General features: G+C 41.0%; 1 protein-coding gene across 1 annotated transcript in view; it reads left to right on the forward strand.

Annotated features, from left to right (window-relative positions):
• The first annotated feature begins 8,175 nt into the window (after positions 1 to 8,175).
• Positions 8,176 to 23,255, forward strand: part of LOC145787424 (transcriptional repressor NF-X1-like) — a 42,061-nt gene continuing 26,981 nt past the window's right edge. Inside the window, exons 1-3 of the mRNA XM_082599166.1 lie at positions 8,176 to 8,353; positions 22,121 to 22,208; positions 23,089 to 23,226. Of these exons, the coding sequence (XP_082455292.1) occupies positions 8,285 to 8,353; positions 22,121 to 22,208; positions 23,089 to 23,226 (295 nt within the window). The 5' untranslated portion in view covers positions 8,176 to 8,284. The remainder of the gene's footprint in view (positions 8,354 to 22,120; positions 22,209 to 23,088; positions 23,227 to 23,255) is intronic.

The following is a 23,255-nucleotide window of genomic DNA, read 5'->3' on the forward strand; positions in this document are numbered from 1 at the left end:
ACACCTGTTGAGAATTACTTCACAATGTTTCACTATTACGTCACAGTACTGCGTACGTGAGTTTGAGATATTGCAATGTATTCTGGTCATTCGTAAAATGATTGCTTGAAAGTTGGTCAAATATTTAACTGTTTGCTTAGTGCTTGTCAGCTGGACGAAAATTCCGTCTTTAACTAAGTAGTTTGTTCTGTAGTGACAGGTTTTAGTGGCGTACCGTGTTGCATCCCATTTTCGATAGCCGCGGGCTAATTTTACAGAAATACAATTTTGAATAGACGTTTCAAAGGAGTGTTTCTTTTGGTCATTACATTCAGACGAACGGATTCGGGAATCTTATGTTACAATTTTCCCACGAAGAGATTATGGTTTACCGCTGTGACCAATGTGCTGGTAGGTCTAACTTATATCGATTTTTGTAGTTAGTATCTTTTTCGTCCCGGACGCGTTAATGACGAAAAATAAAATGATTGATTGATTACCATTTTCATTTAAGACCGTTAATTCATTATTCGATAAAATGTTTAGATGATGTCACGTCATTACGCCGATTTGAGATATTTCATTCATGACGTCGTAGGCTATGGTAGGCACTTTAACCTACCACACTGTCCGAACTCATAACGCAATCATGCGTAACGTATATGACATCACTGGAGGCTATTAGCAGAGGGTGGGAATCGAACCCACGCAATCGAAAATACTACTCCTTTGCCCTAACCCATTAGGCCATGCTGGTTGTGGCGATGCATTCAGTTAAACTTCGTTGTATCAAAATCTTTCGATAAAGACGATCAGAATATCACGTATTGAGTCACATGACTGAATTCAGCTGATTCGCGTGTACGTTTTTTCGAAGAGTGTGTTACGTTAAAGTGCCTACCACGTCGCATGGATAAAAAACTTTTACAAGTTTTATACTCTGCTGAGAGTAAAAAAGAAACACAAATGATAAATATTGGAGAAATTGAGTCTCCTTTACAATCGAACAACGCAAAACTGCTGAAACAAAACGTTAATCACAGTAAGGAAATAATTTGCCCAACTTTATGCATCTGGCCAAAATAGTAACATCGTAAAAAAGCTGCGGCCACAAAGCTATTTTGGTAACTTTATGTTCAATTGAAAGATCGTTTAGGCTACGGTACTTGTTTAAAAAGATTAATAGGCTATGTTCCATATTGTTAAGATTTTTTTGAAGGCTACGGCACAGTAGCCAGTTTTACAGTAGCCTTGGATGGTTACAGTAGCCTATAGGCTATAGCCTAGCCTTTCCCTAGCTAGGCCTTTGCTAGTAGGCTATAGCCTTTGCCTATGTGTTAAGCTCAGTTCATATCGGTAGGCTATAGGCTACCGGTACCTGTTTCGATGTAGGTTAGAGATTAGGGAGTTTTTGCTTTGCCCCTCTCCCCTCCAATTTTTTTCCTCCCGTAGGCCTACGTTGATGATGATGATGATGGCGTATGAGCGATCTTTCCAGGCTAGATTGGAGGGCAGGAAATCTTCAGCCACTCAGCAGTCTCGTCGTTCAGGATTCTCAGACCATGCGCACCGTGTGGAGGCCGGTGGGTTAGGCAGTGGTGGATGACATGGTCTGCGGTCTGTTCCGTGGCACCACACTCGCATTCTGATGAAGGAGCCAGGCCCCACTTGTGCATGTCCGAACGAAAGCGGCCGACGCCAGTTCGCAGGCGATTAAGCCTGACCCACGCAAGCCTTGCGAGGGACATCCCTGGTGGACGGGGATCGGCGTCGGGTATGAAGTCACGGAGCGTGGAGGTGTGATTTTGCCACTCCGTGTTCGTCCAGTGTTCGTCCAGTGTGCCGCACTTAAACCAAGTTCTTCTGCGTTCTTAAGGAGTTGTTGTGCGGCAGGCACAAAGGGGCGTCTTGATTTCAGCCGCTACTTTATAGGTGATGGTCTCTTGAATGTTGCATGGAGGAGATGGTCCGGGTCCAAAGCGCGGCGAGCGAGAGAAATCGTGGCTCCTTTACGGCGTAGCTCAGCGGGTTGGATGCCTGCTAGGATGGGTAAGCAGTCCGTTGGAGTGGGACGCAGGCATCCAGTCACAGTATGCAGTGCGTCGTTGATGGCGGTATCAATCTGGTGGGTGTGAGAACTACGACACCAGACCGGCGCGCAGTACTCAGCGGTGGAATGAACAAGGGCTAGGGTAGCTGTACGAAGAGTTTTAGCACCAGCTCCCCAGCCGGAACCCGCCAATCGCCTCAAAAGTGCGACGCGTGTAGATAGTTTTTTGCGCAGTGACTTCAAGTGCCGGCGGTACGTGAGTGACCTGTCCAGGGTTATGCCGAGGTATGTAGGTTCGGCACAGTAGGGCAGGCGTTCCCCATCAATCTTGATGTTTATCTCACGCTGTGCCTCCCGGTTGTTAAGGTGGAAGGCCGCCGACACTGTCTTTGACTTGCTGAGCTGTAGCTTCCATTTCTGGAGGTATGCTGATAGTGTTTTCATGTCTTGGCTGAGGTTTCTCTCCACTGACTGCCAGTTTCCTGCTGAGTGCAGGAGTGCCAGGTCGTCTGCGTAAGCATATTTCCTGGAGTTGGTGGGGGGCAAGTCGTAGGTGTATATGTTGAACAGGAGAGGAGCCAAGACTGAGCCCTGTGGGACGCCGTTTTTAAGTCGGCGTAGTCTGCTGGCTAAAGTGTGGCATGAGGTCCCAGGTGATCTCAAAGGTCTTTCTCCAACTTTTTTTAAAAGAAACTTTAAACACTACCCTCTTGATTTAAACGCCACTGTTGAATAATTACTGTTTTGTCTATATAATTACATTATTCTATTTGCTCATCTCTTTGGTATACGTTGCTTTTTATCTTTTTTACTGATTAAAATTTCGATTGATATCTCTTAAACTCCACTCACAATTAATTCATTCAGTAGCACGGTAAACCTGCTTAGTTTGTTTGCTTTTTTTTTTTTTCTCTCTCTTTTGCATAATGAAAACATGTGTATCTGTATCACCAAATGCTTGATTTTCTTTTTTTGTATGTGTGTTTGTGTATTTACTGTATATATGTCATTTAGGCCTACATCACCAAGCTTGAGGTGGCTGCTGACTAGATGACCGTTTGGTCTTTTCGCAGTCTCCTCGTCATATGACACACAACCGATTATTATTGTATACTTTGTATTCTTTTCATGTTTGTGTTTGTGACAAATAAATAAATGAACTGAACTGAACTGCTTCGACGACCGCTACCGGTTGTGAGGGTAAAACTGCGGTTTTGCACAAGTTCCATCATCATATGGACCATGTGTCTGTCAGGGAGCAGACGGAGTAACTTGCAGGTAAAGCCGCTATGCCATACGGTGTCATAGGCAGCCGTGAGATCAACAAACACGGCGCCAGCCTTCTTCTTAGCCGAGAACCTGTCCTCATTGTCTTGGGTCATAAGTGTGACCTGATCTACGGTTGATCGTCCGTGTCGGAAACCAGCTTGTTCACGAGGGAGCTGCGGATCTATTATTGGTTCGACACGGGCGTAGATGAGTCTTTCGAGGATCTTGAAGGGGATGCAGAGCAGTGAGATTGGACGCTAACTCTTCGGGTCCCCGTGGGGCTTCTTCGGCTTAGGGAATGCAACCACAAGGGCTCTTCTCCAGATTCTGGGAATTCTCAGGTGGCGCAAACAGCAGGAAAGGAAGTCTTTTAACCAGGACTTTATTGAGGCAGCAGCATGGAGTATCAACTCCGGGCATAGGTGGTCAGGGCCCGGGGCTTTACCTGGCTTTATGTGTTGGAGGGCGGCGGAAAATTCTTCCGGGATGAACTCACCCGAGATGTTGTCCCCGTCTGGGGTTGTTACCCTCCAGAGGTCCGTCATTTCTTGCAAGACGGATCTATCTGATTCACGGTCTTTCGATTTGTATTTCCCGTTCTCCACAAGTTGTGAGGCGATGGAATTTGCTGAAACGGGGCATTGTTGACGAGAAGTACGTGATCTGCCAGTTAGGTTGTTCAGTGTACTCCATGCTATGCGGCTGGAGTGCGTGAAGTCGATTGATTCAACGGCTTCTGTCCAGCGCTCCTTCCTTTTTAAGTCCAGCCTTGCCAGCAGAGCTGTGGCTGAGCTGTTGGTGTCATTGCCCTGAGGGGCGTGGAGGAAGTCGGAGTAGAGGCTTTCGCACTCCTTATCCCAGCACGGTATGTAGGTCTTTCGTCGGCCGCGGGAGATGGATTGTTTTGCCGCTGATGTTATTGCATCACAAAAGTCCTGGTAGGCTTTTTCCACGTTGTTGGTGTGAGGGGATGGGAGATACTGTGTGGCTTCATTGGTGAGGAGGCTATTATAGTACTCCCAGTTAGCCATTCTGAAGTTCCATCGATGAACAGGCTTGCTCGGGACAGGCATTATGAGCGTTGGAGCCGTGATAATCGAGGGTCGATGTTGGGACCTCGGGAACTTCTCTAGCACACGTCTGTCTGGTTGGCAATTATCGGGGTCATCACTTGCGAAAGCCAGATCGGGGTTTGTACCAGTGTTCCAGCGTCCAGAGAAGAAGCTCGCTGCACCCTTGGGATCGTGCAGTAGGGTGATGTTATTATTGGCTGACCATGAGGCCAGGCTTTCTCCGTCGGTGTTGGTGGTGTTGTAGCCCCAGTCAACGTGGTGGCAATTAAAATCGCCAGCATAGAGGCTGGGTTGGGGGAACACTGGGATGGCTGTTGGTGTTAAGCGTGAGGGTGGTGGCTTATAGACATTGATGATGTGATAGCCTGATATGTCTATATCTCCGATTGGGCACTGGACTGGTCTATTGGCGTCCAGCTCAGTTGCTCATGGACAAACGTGGCGAGGCCGTGTTTCCTGCTGATGGTTGCGCCTGCGAGTGTGAAGTTGGGTAATACCAACTTATCCACAGATGTGCAGCGGGTCTCCTGGAGGAGAATAACGAGGGCCTGATGTTTTGTGGCCAGATACTCGATGATGCTGAGCTTGCTGGCCGTAATGCCCTCGGTGTTTAGCTGCAGTACGGTGGGTCGTCGGTACTTTTCGACAGAGGAGCTGCCGCGCCCTGAGAAGGGCGTTTCCCTATCCACCCTGGGCTGAACCTGGGCCTGGTTTGCTCGAGTGTGACAAGCTTCGCTTCGCATATCTTTTTTCTTAAAGATATGGTACTGACGGGAGGGACCACGAGAAGGTGCTTGTTCTTCCCCCCCCAGGCCTACGTTATGATCCAAGGACACAGGGTCAGTGGGATAGCGTAGCCCACTCGGTGAGTGCCAAACCGACGTCCAAAAGAACGTCGTGCCTGCAGCCTACGACCTTAGCGCTTGAGATTTTGGTGTCCTATACAGGCGTAATGCTATAACACAGTAAGCTAGCCTACATTTTGCCTACATCGACACTTCAAGAAGGTGAAGTTGTCGATAGAGAGACGAGTCAATATAATTGTTCTTAAATTTTGATTTTAGTTCAATGAAAAGGCTAGCCTAAATGTCTATTGTCTGCTCATATCTGCGCTGGATGGAAACATCCTACCCTTTTAAACAAAGATTATCGCTGACACTGAAGGAATCATTGATCGTTGGAAGTCGAACTGAGATAGGCTACTGTTAAATAATAATTAATCACTCATCTCCTCACAGTGACCTTCTCCGCAAAAGCCTACCCCACAATATCCCACTCGCAATTGGATGTCCACACCACCCACACTGAATGAACTCAGTGATAAAGTTATCAAACACATGAAGAAAAACAAAGCTCTGGAACCAGACAACATTCCGCTAGAGTTTCTTCTTTACGGAGGACCTCAGGTGAAGGACCGCCTAATGCAGCTGATTCTTATGATAGCCTATAGGAAACAAAAACACTCCCAAGCGACTTTAGCGTTAATATAGTTAGTGTTTAAGAAAGGAGATTGCAACAATTACCGTGGTATCTCACTCCTCAGGATCACCAGAAAGATCTTTGCTCGCATTCTTCTTGGTCGTCATATCACGCTAGCTAAAGATGTAGCCTACTCCCAGAGTCTTAACAGGCCTATGGCTTTTAGACCTTATATCGCTGCACTGTAGATATGATCTTTTGTGCTCGACAACTCCAAGAAAAGTGTCAAGAACACCAATCGTTTTCACTTATCGTTTGGGACCTGAAGAAAGCATTTGATAAAGATCCTAGACCTGCTATGTGGTCTGTTCTTGTTCCATTTGGATGCCCTGACGATTTTACTACCCTGATCCGTGCTCTCCATGATGGCATGCTTGGCAGATCGAGTTTGTTGTCAAAACATACCCTCTCTACGATTCCCTGTTATCCGCGGTCCATTCCCCGTTACAGGTGCTGGTCTCAAACAAGGATGCGTTCTTGCACCTAGGCTATACATGTTTTTCTCTGCATGTGGCTGCAATGCTAAACGAGGTCCCACAAACCTCCCCTATAGTTAGTAGGCTATATTAACATGCGCAGTGTTGGGCGCGATAACTCATTTTTCAGTTAAGCGATAACGATAATCGATAAACGAAAAATACCTAAAGCGATAACGATAAACGATAAATCAAGAAAAGTTAAGCATAACGATAAACGATAAAATTATCGCCGATAATGTCCGATAACGATAAAAATTTTTCTTGATTAGCGCTGCCCCATCCCATGCAGTACGAACTGTTTTCATCAACAAAACAAACAGGGGCGCCGGAAGCGGGGGGGCAGGGGGGCGTATGCTCTCGCTGCCCTCAAATTTTATGTGGATGGGGGGGCAGGGGGGGCAATGGTGCCCTTTCAAGGTCATGTAAGCTACTGCACATTTTGCAATACGATATAAAAATCTCAACTATTTGCTTTCAGCCTAATTGTAATCTTTCATTTCTGCCTCAAAATAATATTCACGGCACAAAATTCTGTATCACAGTAGGTTAGCCCACATCATTATAAAATAGCATGATGCCACGATGCCATGATGCATCCTTGCCATTGTTCTTTGTATACCGGACACTTGTATCATTACTCGATGATGAGCTGATGGATGAGAATTATTGCTATATCTCATCTTAAAACTTAAAAAAAAATGGCCTTTCAGCAACAAAAGTGCCCTTTTTTCATAATCCTGCCCCCCAGTCAAAAATCGTTCCGGCGCCCCTGAAAACGAACTGTTTTCATTTCATCAACAAAACAAGACGACATTGCATTGCAATTTGCACCTCTAAAAATTATTGTGTTGTCAGGGCCGTCGCTGCAGGGAGGGCGTGCCCCCTTCCCTGACAACGACCTGTGCACACACACTTCAGGCACTGAAGAAGAACTCGTTTCAATTTTAGTTTCATTAACTAGGTGGCTATAGTAAAAATGTTACTTTTCATGGTCCTTCCACTCGTGTGTTGATCCGAAATAAAATTTATCGGCTATTATCGGCGATAATCAAATATTGCCTTTGGCGATAACGATAAACGATAACTGAAAAAATAATTGAGCGATAACGATAAGCGATAAAAATTAATCGCCGGTAATTATCGCCGGTAAATTATCGCCGATAATGCCCATCACTGAACATGCGCTGTCGCATGTTGGTTGGTTTTTGAATCTTTATCCTCGGACTGACAAAGTCTTGATAGGTTATTCCTGGTAATTTCGCATACTTGTAGAGACTATTGATTCAGGGCCGGTTACCGAGATTGGCAGAGTTAAGTTTCAGATTGTTGAAGTGTTGTTGCCGGAGAATTATTCCATTCCTTAGCTGCCGCTGAATAGAGAGCAGTCCTGAATGCGTTGCTCAAGCGCACACCCCGAGAGTCGAACCAGCGCTGCGTGATCTTGAGCCGGGCACGTAACAAAGTAAAAAACTTTTGATCATACAGTTTATGAGTTACAGTTTTCTAATAACAATGCCACATCTGCTCGGACTTCTGATGATCTCCAAACGATAGCCACCTCTTACAACTGTTATGTGCATTTTGGAATGGAAGTTAACACTGATAAGACTAGGATAATCAATAGAGATCAATAACAAAAGACCTCTAGGTGAAGAAGTACAAACGAAATGATTTTCACACGAGTCAGTTCAATCATAATCAGCTAAAAATCGATTCGATCAGCTAGCAACTAGATCGTATCTTCAATTAAGCTGAGAGCAAATAGCACAAAAAAGATTTTTTTTTAAATCTGGCAATCTTGTCTCTGATCCTTTTCCGCCTTTTCAGTTGCCATCCATACAGAACCACCAGTCCACCAATTGCACAATTTTTGCGAAATCTCATGTACCGTAACCAGTTTGGTTTGTAGGCTTAATCTTTTTGATGCCGATATTTTTTGAGTTTGTGTTTATGTGATGAGTTATCGCCCTTCCTATTATGGAGGATTTCCTGGGCCACCAGAAAATCAGCACTTTAATCAAACGGTAAGCTTCTCTAAAATTATGAAATTGCTAAAATTTTACTGCTGTACGATAAAGTTCAATGCTATTCTGCAAACTAAGGCATTTACTTTGACTGATTGTTTTGGATGATGACAGAAAAGTGAATACTTTCTAGTTTGCTGTAAAAGGTCAAGAACATAGTCTTTCTCTAACTTGTTGGTGACCTTTGTTTCGTCTTTTCAATTGTAATCAAACTCAGCTACTCACAGGAGAGATCGCATGTTCAATGCTCTTCATCCCATCTTTCTAATGGTCTTTTAGTATTGGTATCATCAGAAAAACATTGCCAACTTAGTGCTGGTAAAACAATACAATACATTAGATAAAACAATAGCCTACAATACATTAGCAAAGCAAAAAAACAACAAGACTTTGAAACAGGTCAGTAGGACAGTAAAACATTGGCAGGGTAGGCAACTCTGCAAGGTTGATCTCTAAGTGGTTAAAACTGGTTTTGACCACTAAGCGGTTTAAACCTGGTTTTAACCAGTCAAAACCAGGTTTAAACTGGTCAAAACCCAGAAAAATATTTTTATGTACCAGTAGTGAATGGTGGGCTACCTGGGCTATGTAGGAAATATAAAAGCAGTTGTGACCATTTTGATACCGTATTTACTTGATTGTAAGCCGCGGCTTATAAAGTGTTTTTTCATCATGTTTGCGGCTTAAATTCAAGGGCGGCTTGCATTTTCTCTTTTTGCCTTTTTCCTTGTCGATTTTGCCATGGATGTTTTGCCGTACTGCGTTGTGTGATGCCGACAATTGTGAAGTTGTGACGTGCATTTTAAATTGTCACATGCATTTATGACGTGCATTCGAAAGAAAAAAAGGAGTTGTCAGTTTTATTTATGGTACTTAATGAACATACCGGTAAATTTGGAGAGTACTGCAGTTTCAGCTTTGCGTGTAAACAGTATTTGCGGCTTACATTCAAGGGCGGCTTACATTAAATTTTTAACACTATCACATGCGGCTTACAATCAAGGGCGGCTTACAATCAAGGGCGGCTTACAATCAAGCGTGGCTTACAATCAAGTAAATACGGTATGCAGGCCTCGAAATAGCTGGCGGCCATGGCCGCCTGAACTTTCATTAATGGCCGCCAATACCAACCTGTCAGGCAAAATTTGATGGCAAATGTTTTTCATAAAAAAATTTGTTGGAATAAATTCTAGTACTTCAGTTGGCTGTGCAAATTGTTCATCGTTCTACCAAGCATTTTTTGGTTCATCAGAAACTTATTTTTAGAATTTGAATTTTCTCAATAATTAAAATACCCGTATTTTACGGACCATAAGGCGCAATTTAAATCCTTTTTTCCCTCATAAATTGATCATGCGCCTTATATGCCGGTGCGCCTAATGTATGGATCAAGTAGTGCTTTATATATAACACTGGTCAACAAAAAAAAAATTCCTTGTTGCAAGAGATTTTTTGATCGATTCTGAATGAGTTTTAGCCACTGATTCCAAATCTGCAACCAGATTTTTTCTCCAAGCTCTAGTTTTTATGCAATACACCAGTGGATATTTTGAGGCTTGCAGCATTTGGTCTGAAATTTAAAACAAAATTCCAACTATTTAGTTCTAGTTACCACGGCCGTTAAACTCCATTTACAGTCAATTTGCAGTTAACCTACGATTTATTCGTGAAGCAGGCCTACAAAGCTTATTTTCAAGTTCCTCTGGGAGATCAAGAGATGAAATGGGCTCCACATATTGTCTGCCATAATTGCGAAGAAATGCTTAGAGACTGGACAAAGAAAACACGTAACGGACTTCCTTTTGGTGTCCCTATGATGTGGCGTGAACCGAAGGACCACTGCACTGATTGTTATTTTTGTTTGATTAGCACCAAGGGCATTGGCAGAAAAAACAGACAAAACATTTCTTATCCAAATATTCCTTCCGCTATTCAACCTGTCCTTCACTCTGAAACGTTTCCACCTCCAGTATTTAATGGTTTTGCATCCTCCGATGATGAAGAAACAGACTCTTGAGATTTACCAAGGTAGTATGGAATGCGAGTATACTAAGGAAGCAGGTGCAGACTCAGAAGGCTCTAGTTCTGAAACCATTCAGAAATTTAACCAGTCAGAACTAAATGACTTGGTACGAGACTTGGACTTATCCAAGCAAGCTGCTGAGCTTTTAGCATCAAGGCTTAGTGAAAAACACGTAGGCCTATTGGACCGTTCCACAAAGGTTTCGTTTTTCAGGAAACGAGATGAAATGTTTATGTCTTTTTTTTTTCAGAGGAAAAGCAGTTAATTTACTGCAATGATATTCCAGGCGGCCTTCTGGTCCAACTAGGAGTTTCTTCGTATGATTCAAGTGAATGGCGCTTATTTATAGACACTAGACAGTTCCAGGCGAAGCCTGAAGTGTGCTCTTTTGCGCAATGGTAATGCATATGGACGAGTTCCAGTTGGTCATTCAACTGTCTTAAAAGAATCATATGATGATATTAAGCTAGTTATTGAATTGCTGAAATATCATCAGCACAATTGGATATTATGTGTTGACCTGAAAATGGTTGGTTTCTTACTTGGTTAGCAAAAAGGATACACAAAGTTTCCATGTTATCTTTGCATGTGGGACAGCAGAGCTGATGACAATCAAGCATTGGACCCAAAAGGATTGGCCCATACGTGAAACACTTGAAGCCGGCATGCCAAACATGTTAAACGATCCGATTGTAAGTAGAGACAAAATTGTTTCCCCTACCTCTTCACATCAAGTTAGGGTTGATGAAACAGTTTGTGAAAGCTTTAATCCTTGCTAGTGACTGCTTCCAATATATTGTTCATACATATCCCTCTATTTCATACAAAAAGATTAAAGCTGGTGTCTTCAATGGACCACAAATTCGAAGCCTTGTGCGAAACCAACAGTTCACCGATAAGACAAAAACCAGAGAGCAGCATGGTTGTCCTTTGTGGATGTCACTAAAAACTTTCTTGGAAACAAAAAGGCTCACAATTACGAGGTTCTTGTGAGCGAAATGCTCTTTGCTTTTCGCGACTTAAGATGCAGAATGAGCATTAAAGTTCATTTCTTATTCAGTCATCTGGAGAAAACCTTGGAGCTGTCAGTGACTAACAAGGAGAGCGGTTCCACCAGGATCTTATGAAAGTAGAAGAACGTTACCAAGGCCGATGGAATCGACACATGATGGCAGAGCTGGGTTTACTGCTGGAGCATTAAACGAGACTGCCCCCAAAAAGCTTACAAACGCAAGACAGGGATGTCTAAAGAAGGGGATACGAAGGCTTTTATTACGCCTGACCATAGAAGGGCTTTTGTTTATCGTAAATAATCTGTGTTTATAGTAAAATGACAATTGGCAGTGGCACCGATAGTAGTTTAATAAATCTTGTTATGATAACTTGCATTGCGCTATTAGGCCTGGATATTCACAGCATGCTCATGGTTGCTTGTTAATTCAACTACCCATATACTTGCGTTACATCCAGCCTGCTGCAAAGGCTTTGTTTAAAAAAACAGCTTACTGGTAACTTTTCAGCTGTGTTTGTAAACAAGTATTCTTTAAATATGCTCTACGTAACATTTGCTAACTGTCTTCTGTAGCTCATTGTACCAGCTGCACTACAAAACTTTCTACGATTTTTAAAAGAACCACATGTTTAAAGCACTACAAACTACCGCCCTGGTAGTGTCATGAGAATAAGGCAATCGCTGCGAGCCTTCATATCCCCTTCTCTAGATATTCCTGACACAAGAGCCTCAAACGCCAATTTTTGCCCAGCATGTAGTGTGGATTTCGCTTTCTATTTTCAGCCAGTAAACTTATCTCACAACATCAAACTTTTAAAGGAGCTTATTTATGCTTGTAATTGCAATAGGTCTGCAGGCAGTGCTATGGTTACTACTGTAGTTGTGAAAATGATTCGTTTAATTGTTATGTATATAGCCTATATAGTTTTTGAAATTTTGTTCACGACGCTTTTCGAATGATTTTGTAATGTTTTTTCCAATATTTTGGTGCATTTCCATCAGTAAGTATAGATCTAAGCTATAGACAAAACAGTTAAGCAGTTATTTCAGTCGTAAAAGATGTTTTTTTTCCTATTCCTCAAAACATAATTGTTTTGAAAAATATTCAGTTTTTACTCAAAAAAAGGAAAAAAAATCAAAATTTGCAAAAAATCTAGAGCTTCTAGACCAAAAACAACGTCATATTCGGATTCAGCACCCCAAAATTACCCAAAATCAAGTGAATTTGAAAATGCAACAAATTTTTTGTTGACCAGTGTAATTTATTGCCTACACTCAAACCAGTACCGATACTATTATTATATAAATAAACCACCGTCTTACACAATAAACTACGGTAAAAGCAACTAGCAACTGTGATATTCACTAGGCCCATTTTTTCTTTTGCTCATTGTACTACTATTGTGACTTGCTTACATTTATTACGCATTTTTGTTTAATGAGCTTTAGACGGTAACCCATACTCCTTAAAATACGTTGCGTTCTATAGTCTGGTGCGCCTTATGTCTGAACAAAAAACTAATCAAAGCAATTTATTGACAGTGCACCTTATAATCGGATGCGCTTTATGGTCTATATAATACGGTAACCAACTGATTGAAATATCAAAAATAAATAAGAGAAATTGAATATTTTTTGTTCCTAATCCAGCATTTAGGTTATTGTTGATCAAAACAAAATATAGTAGAATATCATTGTTAAACATGGAGGGTAATATTTTTAATTCAATTGAAAAGCAACTTGATTCATACACTAAAGGGGTTTTGACCAGTAATAGGTGGTCAAAACTGCCCGGTTTAAACCAGGTTTTAACCGGGCGGTTTAAATCGCCCCGGTTTAAACCGATCAACCCTACAACTCTGAATACATAGGCTACTTTTAGATGATATAAACCACTTGATTCAAGCAAATTATTTTCCTGCATTTTTTTCAATGCAAATTTTCCATCCGACTGCTATCCGAACTGGTGTTGTCAGAGCACGAATCAGAATGATGTTCTTCGCTGTCAAGTCGCCGTCTTTTTGGTTCAAAGAGAAATCCTTGTCTTGTTTCAGACAGCTTGTTTGTGCTGATCTTCTATTACTCAATATACAATGACCTATGCGACGTTTCTAAGGCAAATGCATGAAGCTGTTTACTTGGCTGCCCGCCGATGACGTCACAAGACACATAACGCCATCAGGTGGCCGATTTTCATTTGGTTATATCTCCCAAACAAAAAGGCATATCAAAAATTTTTTTCGAAAAATATAATACTCAAACACTGAAGAATCACCAAAAAAATTTTAATTTTTCATTTCAGGTCCACTTTAATAAACCGATTTAAAAAAATTCAATCTAATTTTATTACAGTGAAGTGAAATTTTTACAATTTTACAATAGTGTACTGTACAATAGGGTGGCTCTTAAAATTGAGTTTTTGAATTTTGCTTGGGACACCCTTTCAAATGGTGAGGTTGTCAGAAAAAATAACTCTTGCAAATTTTTTTTTAATTTGAAGTTGATTTAGAGGTGGCCCTCCCCCCCTAAAGTTCTGTGCCCTCCCTCGAAATACCAAATCTGCGTATCTCGAAAACCAATTGAGCTAGAGATACAGTTTTTGTGTTAAAAGATGCAGAAAACATGGTTTTCTATCTGCTTTCTGAACATTGAATGCATCTATCTTGAGTAGAAAAGCAGTTATTTAGAAAAAACGCCTTTGACCAAATCTTGATTTTACAACCTTTTTTGTGACCACGAAACCGTCTACAAAATTTCGTTTTTTTGTCTTAATTTTTGCACCTTAGAGGGAACACTGGTAACGATATTCATATCAAAATGTAATTCTGGTCAGTATCATACTGGAAGAAGCGATATTATCGACAATATTTCACATATTGCCTTGCGCATCGTGACAGGATGTCTGCGACCTACACCATTGGACAATTTCCCTGTCCTTGCAGGCAACCAACCAGCTGAGTTTCGTCGCAAAGAAGCCATCCTGTCTCTTTCTCGCCGCACTACGAACCCCAACCACTTGCTCCACTCAAATCTCTACGAGTCTGTGAGCGAGCAATCGAGCATCCTCGGCAACTGAAATCGAGACACCCATTTGTATGTGACGCACAACTTCTGATGAAAACCGCTGAAGACCAATCCATCAGCGCGGCTACCTGGGAGAACAACAAATGGAGCTCAGAGTGGAAGAAGAACTCCTCAAGACTCTAAAGTTGTATCTCCGACACCAGCCCCCATCCAACCGGAATGCATAATTTGCCAAGGAAGGCCTGGGTGCGGCTCAACCGCCTGCGTACTGGGCTAGCCTACTGGAGTCAGACTATTTTGCACCAACATGCACAAATTGGGGATGGCTCCATCCGCAATCTGTGAGTGTGGCAAAGAGGAACAAACCACAGACCACACCATCTGTAACTGCGCCAAATGGTGTGCGTGGTCTGCTTGAACTGGATGACGAATCAATGGACGAATCAAAGGATTGCTGCTCGACACCTGCTCAAGCATCTAAACCGCATCGCCACTGCCCAAGAGTGGTAAAAGACAGAGCCCTTGACCCCTGGAGTAACAAAGAAGGTTTAAACCAGGGGTTCCCAACCTGTGGTACGCGTACCACTAGTGGTACGCGAAGGTTTTTCAGGTGGTACGCGGGTAACTTCCGTTTTTTTCACAACTTTATATTTTGTTTATATGGTTTTATTTACAAAAAATTTTTCCCGAAGCCTATTCGTATTGTTACGTAATTATTCTTGTTGTTTCGTAACTATTCCTGTTGTTTCGCATCATTACGATCTTCAAAATGCAGATCATGTCATTTGTCAACAAAGAGCACAGTTGCTTTGAAAAGCCGTACAACGCTGCGGGACAGTGGGCGTTAGATATGTCAAATAATTGCTCTTCATAGATAGCCTATCATCTACTGTTTTATAGCTTAGGCTACAAATAGCGTTGAATAATGCTAGTTGTAAGCTAAAAATAGATCGGAATAAAATGTTTAATAACGGTTACACGGAATGTTCTCCAATAAACTTCTGGCTCAGTATGGCCTGTTCATATTCAACGCTAGCTTCCATGTTGTTCCACAGGTAGGCCTACTGATTTTCCCTTCCTCGTGAGAATGCGAGCAGGGATTTTTGGTCATGATGAACATCAAGTCAAAAAATCGAAACCGACTTATAGGTGCGCCCAGAAATGACTTTCGATGCGCTGTTGGCAAATTTACACCGCGGATCGACCAATTGGTGGATAGTAAACAAAAATCTCATTAAATTTAGTTGTGGTGCTTTAGTGTTATTTTAGTATTATTCTAGGCCAATATTATTGTTTTGAATAAAATATGATTCGATCAAATTAGTTGTTCTGCAAGAAGTGGTACGTTTGGCAGTACAGAGCGTCCAAGTGGTACGAGATCGTAAAAAGGTTGGGAATCCCTGGTTTAAACGAAGAAGAATAGACAATATTGTTCTTGTTGGAATTTGGAAACAGTTTTCTGTGTTCAGTAACAACTTGCAAAAGAAACTGAAGTTGGTACTCATCTTCAGTTAAGATTTTGTTAAAATCCTGGATTAGACTTAGAGCAACTCCTCTCTCTGCTCTGTCATTGACTACTGAAAGTCCCTTTGCCATGTGTAAAGCTTGAATAAATGCACCATCTTCAGTCCAATGAGCAGGATCCTTTGAAAGTATAATTATTGCTTCATCTTCACCCAACAGCTGAAGAAGCCATTTTGAATTAGAGGTGCAATACTGTTCTAGACCCTTATTGCTAAGAAACGCATCTACTTTGATGCTTGGTCTCCTTGGTGGAAGTTCTCCTGTTTCATCTAACATGGTTGCCACCATTAGCTTTTTACTTTCCACAGACAATCGAGAGTCAAACAAGGCTAGTCCAACCATTTCTTCGGACAGATACCATAAATGCACACCAAGCTTTTTGCATAAATCGCCTTTGCCATCCAACAAGTGCGATGCATAGCACCTGAAGCTTGAAAGCGGATTCCACGCTCAGGAGTTTCTCCAAGGAATATGATACAAAACGGGCATTTTAGCTATGCATGAATGCATAAAAGTTTAGGAATACTTATTTCGTTTATTGCTTTACCAGTTTTACCGGTTAGTTTATGAACTTTGTTTATTGAGTAGCTTGGGCCACAATACTTGTTTAGCACTGTTTTGTGCTAGAATACCGAAAACAGGTTTTTTCTAAATAACTGCTTTTCTACTCAAGATAGACGCAATCACTGTTCACAAAGCATATAGGAAATCATGCTTTCTGCATCTTTTGACACAAAAACCGTATCTCTAGCTCAAGCAGTTTTTGAGATATGCAGATTTGGTATTTTGGAGGAGGGAGCAAAACTTTAGGGGGGGAGGGCCACCTCTAAATCAATTTCAAATTCAAAAATTTTTTGCAGGAGTTATTTTTTCTGACAACCTCACCTTTTAAAAGGGTGTCCCACACAAAATTCAAATTTTTTTCATTTTTTGCCAAATAAGAGCCACCCTAGTGTACAATTTCGATCATATTTCGTGTAAGCAATTTTATGATCTCTTTGTGGCTGATCATTTCTTATGGAAAAGAGTTAAAGAAACAGCAAAATGTTCATCGACTGAATCTGACAAATTTTTGAGTTGCCACTTTTGCTGTACAGTAGGGTGCCACAGGTGCCCTCATGTGGCCGAAATCACCTGAACTTTTTTTCTGGTGTGACATTTCACATATTAAGGCACTTTGCAAAGTTTGATTGAGATTGGACAAAAATTGGATGTGCAGGTTGAAAATGAAAGTCTAAACTGAAATACAGTAAAATTAGGGGATTTCCCTAGTTTGAACATCAGTTTTTTTGCTATTTCTCATCTTTTTCTCCACATTGAAACAAGGTAAATTCAAGAATTAGGTTAGGAGACCAGTGCCAGTATGTCAAGATCTCAATTGAGGTCAAGCATGACAGCTCCGCGCCTGTTACATTGATTCACCATCTTGCAACATTGAATCAAAATAGCTGGCTTGACCTCACCCAGGGTCTTGGAATAAAGGCTTCCGATATTACTATCAGGTATTGGAGGCTCAAAACTGCTTGGTGTTCCTTATTTGCCTTCACAAACATCCGATCCAAACGAAAAGCAATAGCCAATGCAAGCATAGAATTGTTAAACAATTGGAACTGTACTGCATGTCTTGCTGCAATGGTGTTTGACACCACAAGTAGCAATACGGGCCACAAAACTGCGGCCTGTATCCAGTGCTGTATTTGTAAAAAAAGCACAGGGTATACTGTCAGATTTTCCAAAATGATAAATAATACACAACTTACAAAATAGTCTTTATTCTACCATAACATGAATTATCAACATCAAAATTATACGAGTACGGAATTAAGTTCATGGTACACCCAGGTACCATTGGTCCTCAAATGGTTAAGTAGTTAGTTAGTAGTTGTCAAGAATCAGTAAGGATAGCATAAGCACTCTCTTTGGAAAACCAGAGGGTATACCATAATTGCTCGAAAAAACAGAGAGTATACTGCGTATACCCTCAAATACAGCAATGCCTGTATCCAAATACAAGATCATCTTGGAAAAGGCCTACTTTGGGCAGCATGCAGGCATCATATTGGGGCGGAATGGCCCGTTTCGGCGAGTCCGATTCGACTAGTCCGATTCGACTAGTCCGATTCGGCGAGTTCCCTATTCGGCGAGAGCCTTTTTCGGCGAGTGCCCTATTCGGCGAGTTTTTGAAATTTTGAAAAGGAAATTATCGGGTACCGTAGCCTAATTACAATTGCCGTTTTCACATCGTTTTAACGTCGCTAAACGTTGAAATCGTGCAGAAAGGAATAAAAATAAAATGTTTGAACTATTAAATTAAAATTCGTCATGTCAGCTCAGTTATTTTTATTTTTGACCATCATATCAAAAACAATACACGTCAACATAGCAAAGGTAGAAGCGACAAAACGCGAACGTTAAAACGTGCTTGAATTCGTCATGTCAGTTCAGTTATTTTTATTTTTGACCATCATATCAAAAACAATACCCGTCAACATAGCAGAGGTAGAAGCGACAAAACGCGAACGTTAAAACGTGCTTGAATTCGTCATGTCAGTTCAGTTGTTTTTATTTCTGATCATGATATCAAAAACAATTCACGTCAACATAGCAAAGGTGTAGAAAAAGGTAGAAGCGACAAAACGCGAACGTTAAAACGTGCTTGTGACCGAAGTAAGTTATTGCTCGCTTTTCACTACAATATCGCAACTTATGGCTGACCAGCTTTCAAGTTTCAATTCGCTGTAATACGCCCGTTTTCGTGTTGCAGATGAAACAAAAGTTGCGCATATTCCCCGCCTTTGATCGGGTTTCTATGGCAACGGACGTGTGTGCGCCATGCAGTTTGCGCGAGTCCGTTGTTGTGTTGATTATGCCGCTTGTGCGACTGTGCGCAATGCGGTTTGTACCAGCCCTTGTTACGTTGGTTAGTGGTAACCTCGGGCCGAGACTTCAAGTTCATTTTCACAGCAACCGATTCACTGCCGCAACAATTCTCTGCAGAGGTTTCGACTTTCGAAAGCGACAGCGAGACTGTTTGCAAGCGTCTGCAGACGTTAAATCAACGTAAATATGACAGATTTTTTTTGTCTGGGGTGGGATTGTAGCATCGCTACTCGTTCTAGTGATTATTTACTGCAAAGCTGTTGCGGTTTGCATTTAAAAATGTTTTCCTGCTGCCGATCGCTAGTTCATCTATTGTTTTATGTATCAATGCCGCATAAAAAGTTGCTCCCACGCGGAAATATGCGTGGGAGCCTGGTCCCCACGGCTTAGGCGCCTATGGTTAAAATGATTAGTTTGGATCAACAAATGTGTGACCTACACTCCTACAGCTTAGATTGAAAGGAAATTATCGGGTAGGCTACCGTAGCCTAGTTATCCCGACCAGCAAAAATTTGTTCCAAGAACCCAGTTAGTAGCCTAACAGTTCATTTTTACATTGTAGTAACAGAATGAAAAGGCTAACCAAGTGTGTGGCCTATCGTTTTAACGTCGCTAAACGTTGAAATCGTGTAGAAAAGGGTGCTTTTGCTGACTAGGATACGTTGAAACTGAGAAACATCCAAGCACGTTTTAACGTTCGCGTTTTGTCGCTTCTACCTTTGCTATGTTGACGTGTATTGTTTTTCATATGATGGTTAGAAATAAAAACAACTGAACTGACATGACGAATTTTAATTTAATAGTTCAAACATTTTATTTTTATTCCTTTCTGCACGATTTCAACGTTTAGCGACGTTAAAACGATGTAAAAACGGCAATTATAATTAGGCTACGGTACCCGATAATTTCCTTTTCAAAAATTTCAAAAACTCGCCGAATAGGGCACTCGCCGAAAAGGGCTCTCGCCGAATAGGGAACTCGCCGAATCGGACTAGTCGAATCGGACTCGCCGAATCGGACTCGCCGAATAGTAGCAGACCCATATTGGGGAGATAATACTGACGCATGTTTGGGAAGAAATCAAAATAGAAAGCAGCAGTGGACCCAACATTTCCATATTTCAACGCTTTAAAAGCAATTTTCAAACTCTTTCTGATAGCGCATCAGGTTGTTTTCATACATCAAAATCGCACGAGGAAATTGATCTGCTTGCCAGCAAGCGGGAAGAATTGTCTGAGCTGATAAATCAGATGAAGCTCCATCCAGAATCATCCAAATTTTTAAGAAGCGACTAATTAGAACTTTTGAATTTGTATCAATTGTACTTGAACATTGAGCCATCTACCAGTAAGGATATGTCTCTCCAAAGACCTGGTGCATTACACAGAGCCAGGTGTATGAGCAAACTTATATATTCACTGAAAATTGTGCTCTTACAAGACGAAATTCATAAATTTCCCCAAAAAAATGCCATCATGAAAGCATCTCAACTCGAAAAGTTAAAGAGGTTTCTACAATTTACAGCTTATTTCTATGTATCATGGTGGTTTACATATGTTGAGGCGAAAAAGAAAGTTGATGCTTTCAGAGTCGTTAATGATGCCGCTGAGCGAGGTGTCAAGTTGGCCCATGACTTCTTGTCAACTTCAAACCTTGAAGAACGCTACCAAAGCATTCTCCAAGTAGTCGAAAATGCGAGGAAGGTATTACCTAATCAACGTACTCGACAACTACAGTCTGAGAGCACATGGTTTTTAACCATGTAATTGTCAAAGTACTGACTGTATAACTCCATAAAGTGTTGTCAGCTTACACAACGTTGCAATCAGCATTATTTGCAGCCTATCATAGCATAGGCTACCAGTAGCCTATTATGCTGCATTTTACTTTGTAATTAGATACTAGATAGTTGTGTGTTATTAATTGCCATTTTACCTTACCATTTCACTATAATTGCAAGCGTTAAAATAAATGTAGGCCTCCATAGATTTTACGCTATTGTGATTTTGTTGTTAAGTAGTGGATGTCTGGACTCTAAGCATTGTGCTTTGTGTTTATCTTTCTGTGTTACGTTTTTACTGACTATGTTTAGTGTGTAAAGATCCAAATTTTTGTTTTTGAGTCCAAGTTCCGTACAAACATAGCTGAGATTTTGATCTTCAAAGACCAAAAAGTTTTCAATAAACAAAAACGATTAGTTAATGAATGTACTTTTGATTCTTCAAATGCTGTAGTAATTTCATCTCAATAGGCATTTTCTTTACATGGATCCTTTTTTATAATGCATGAAACCTCATATTTTTAGGCATTTTTCATAAATTGTTGAACATATACAATTGACACATGGTCTGTACGATTGTAAATTAGTAAGTAAGTTCACCAGAAAGTGTTCGAAGTTCAAATACTCCGTAACTGAGAAGAAAAGTCTGAGTTTTGATGATCTAGAGAGGGTTTTACTATTGAAATTGTAAAAATTTACCTTTAACAACTTTAAACTTAATCTGCACGTCCAAATTTTATCAAAACTTATTGAAATTTCTCACATATGCTTTTTTTACTAAGTGTCACATATAAAAAAAAGTTCAGGTGTATCGGACGCAATTTTAATTTTTGAGGGGCGCCTGTGGCACCCTACTGTACAGGCCTATAATTATTATTAAAGAAGATGTGGTAACTGATCAAACTTAAAAATTTAGTTGCATTTTAGTTTCCTCTTTTTTGAAGTGATGAAATTAAGGTAGGCATCACAAGAAAATAGCTTAAAAATTATGCAGTTATAAATGCAGCTCAGTCCTGAAAAGATACGGAAATTGTTACCTGGGATATACTGGTACTCCGGTAGCCTCAGGAGTGGCAATTTAGAATACCAAATCAATTCAAATAATTCGAATCTTAGTTAATTCGGTTGCTAGCCTACCCTAATGTTTTTGCATCACATTTATGTTAGTGATCACTGGAAGCAGCACAACGAAGTGCTGTGGGAGTGCAAATACACTGATTGACATCACAGTTGCCAGTTTTGTTTAAGAGTTCTATCGCACAATTGCAACAATCTTGTTCAAGACTTGCAAAAATAACCATTCGTGGCATGCAAGTATTTGGCAGGTTTCAGCGCTATGCAATCTGGAATTCCCTGCATGAGCAGTTTGTTGACATTTATATTATGAGCAGACGTAGTTGAGCAATACTGCAACATATAACATCACAGCAAACAGAAATGAAACAAAGCAAATGTTTTCGACTATGCAATGCATATTGCATAATTCAGTTTAAAATGTTAACTTAATCATGTTTGGGTTTGCAGAGAAACCAGGAATTTAACAGAACATACCACCCACCGCAAGCCTTCGTGAGGCAAGATGTGACCTACTACAGTAACCCCCCTAATGCAGGTAAGCGTCTGTTGCTCAGAGAAAGATGATGTTTTGATTTGGCTGGCTTGGATTGTGCTGCTAGTTCTATTGTGGTGCTTTCCCACTTTCAAACTAGAAGTTCCACACATTTGTCTATTATAGAAACTTTACTTAATGCATTCAGCTTACACTTGATGCTTACAATTTCATCCAATTGTTGTGACTGTGAACAAGTCTTTGCACATAATGAGCGGCGGCATGATGGAAGAGGTCAAGTCGATAGTTTGTTCAACGGATCATCTAATTCCCAAGTATTAAGTCGGAATATAGAAGCAGTCAAAGACTTGTTATTCTATGATGTAATTCTTCAAAGATTGTTACATACAATAGAGATGCAACTGATGCAAGCTTCCCTGATAGTTGAAGAGAGGAGAGAGGTGCCGTATCTCTCTTTGATTGGTTTAAATTTATTTACCAGAAAAATGCTTCGGATTAGTGTTCTTAAAACCTGACCAAAAATATGTACAGAGTTGTGAACTACTTTGTGTACTGCAAGAAATCATATTAAATGAAGTGGAGAGGAGAAAAAGGTTTGGAACCAGTAAAATAATGCTAGTCATTTGCGTGAATGGTGACAAAAAGGAAGGATTGCAATCCGCTATTACCACAGCAAACTCGCAGCATCAGTCTAAAGCAGGTCGTTAGGTACATTATGAAGTAAGCAACAATCATGCTGCTAAAAACGAAACTCAATCAATTACACAGTTTTTCTTACTGTGGCCATTATGAGTTGTAAAGGCCTACCCTTGGCCCGAAATGCTCAAATGAAGGCGTTGGCATCTTTTATCCTGCTGCAGCCAATTTCACGGTTGCTGTGTCAGCAACTGTTGGAAGTTCACTTTTCTTATGACAATTTCAGGTTTTCTTCCAGTTGCTCCTGACCAAGTTGCTTATAATGGATCCCAAATGATTTCCCCAACTTTGTATCATTCCCCTCATGTCCCGTTCTACCTCAGCCCCCCTCAGAATAATCCTGCCAACGTTGTATGCAATTCAGGTGATTGTGAGTAGTTGCGAATCTGCTTT

The sequence above is a fragment of the Aplidium turbinatum genome, chromosome 18 (assembly GCF_918807975.1).
Source record: "Aplidium turbinatum chromosome 18, kaAplTurb1.1, whole genome shotgun sequence".
NCBI classification, from domain to species: domain Eukaryota; kingdom Metazoa; phylum Chordata; class Ascidiacea; order Aplousobranchia; family Polyclinidae; genus Aplidium; species Aplidium turbinatum.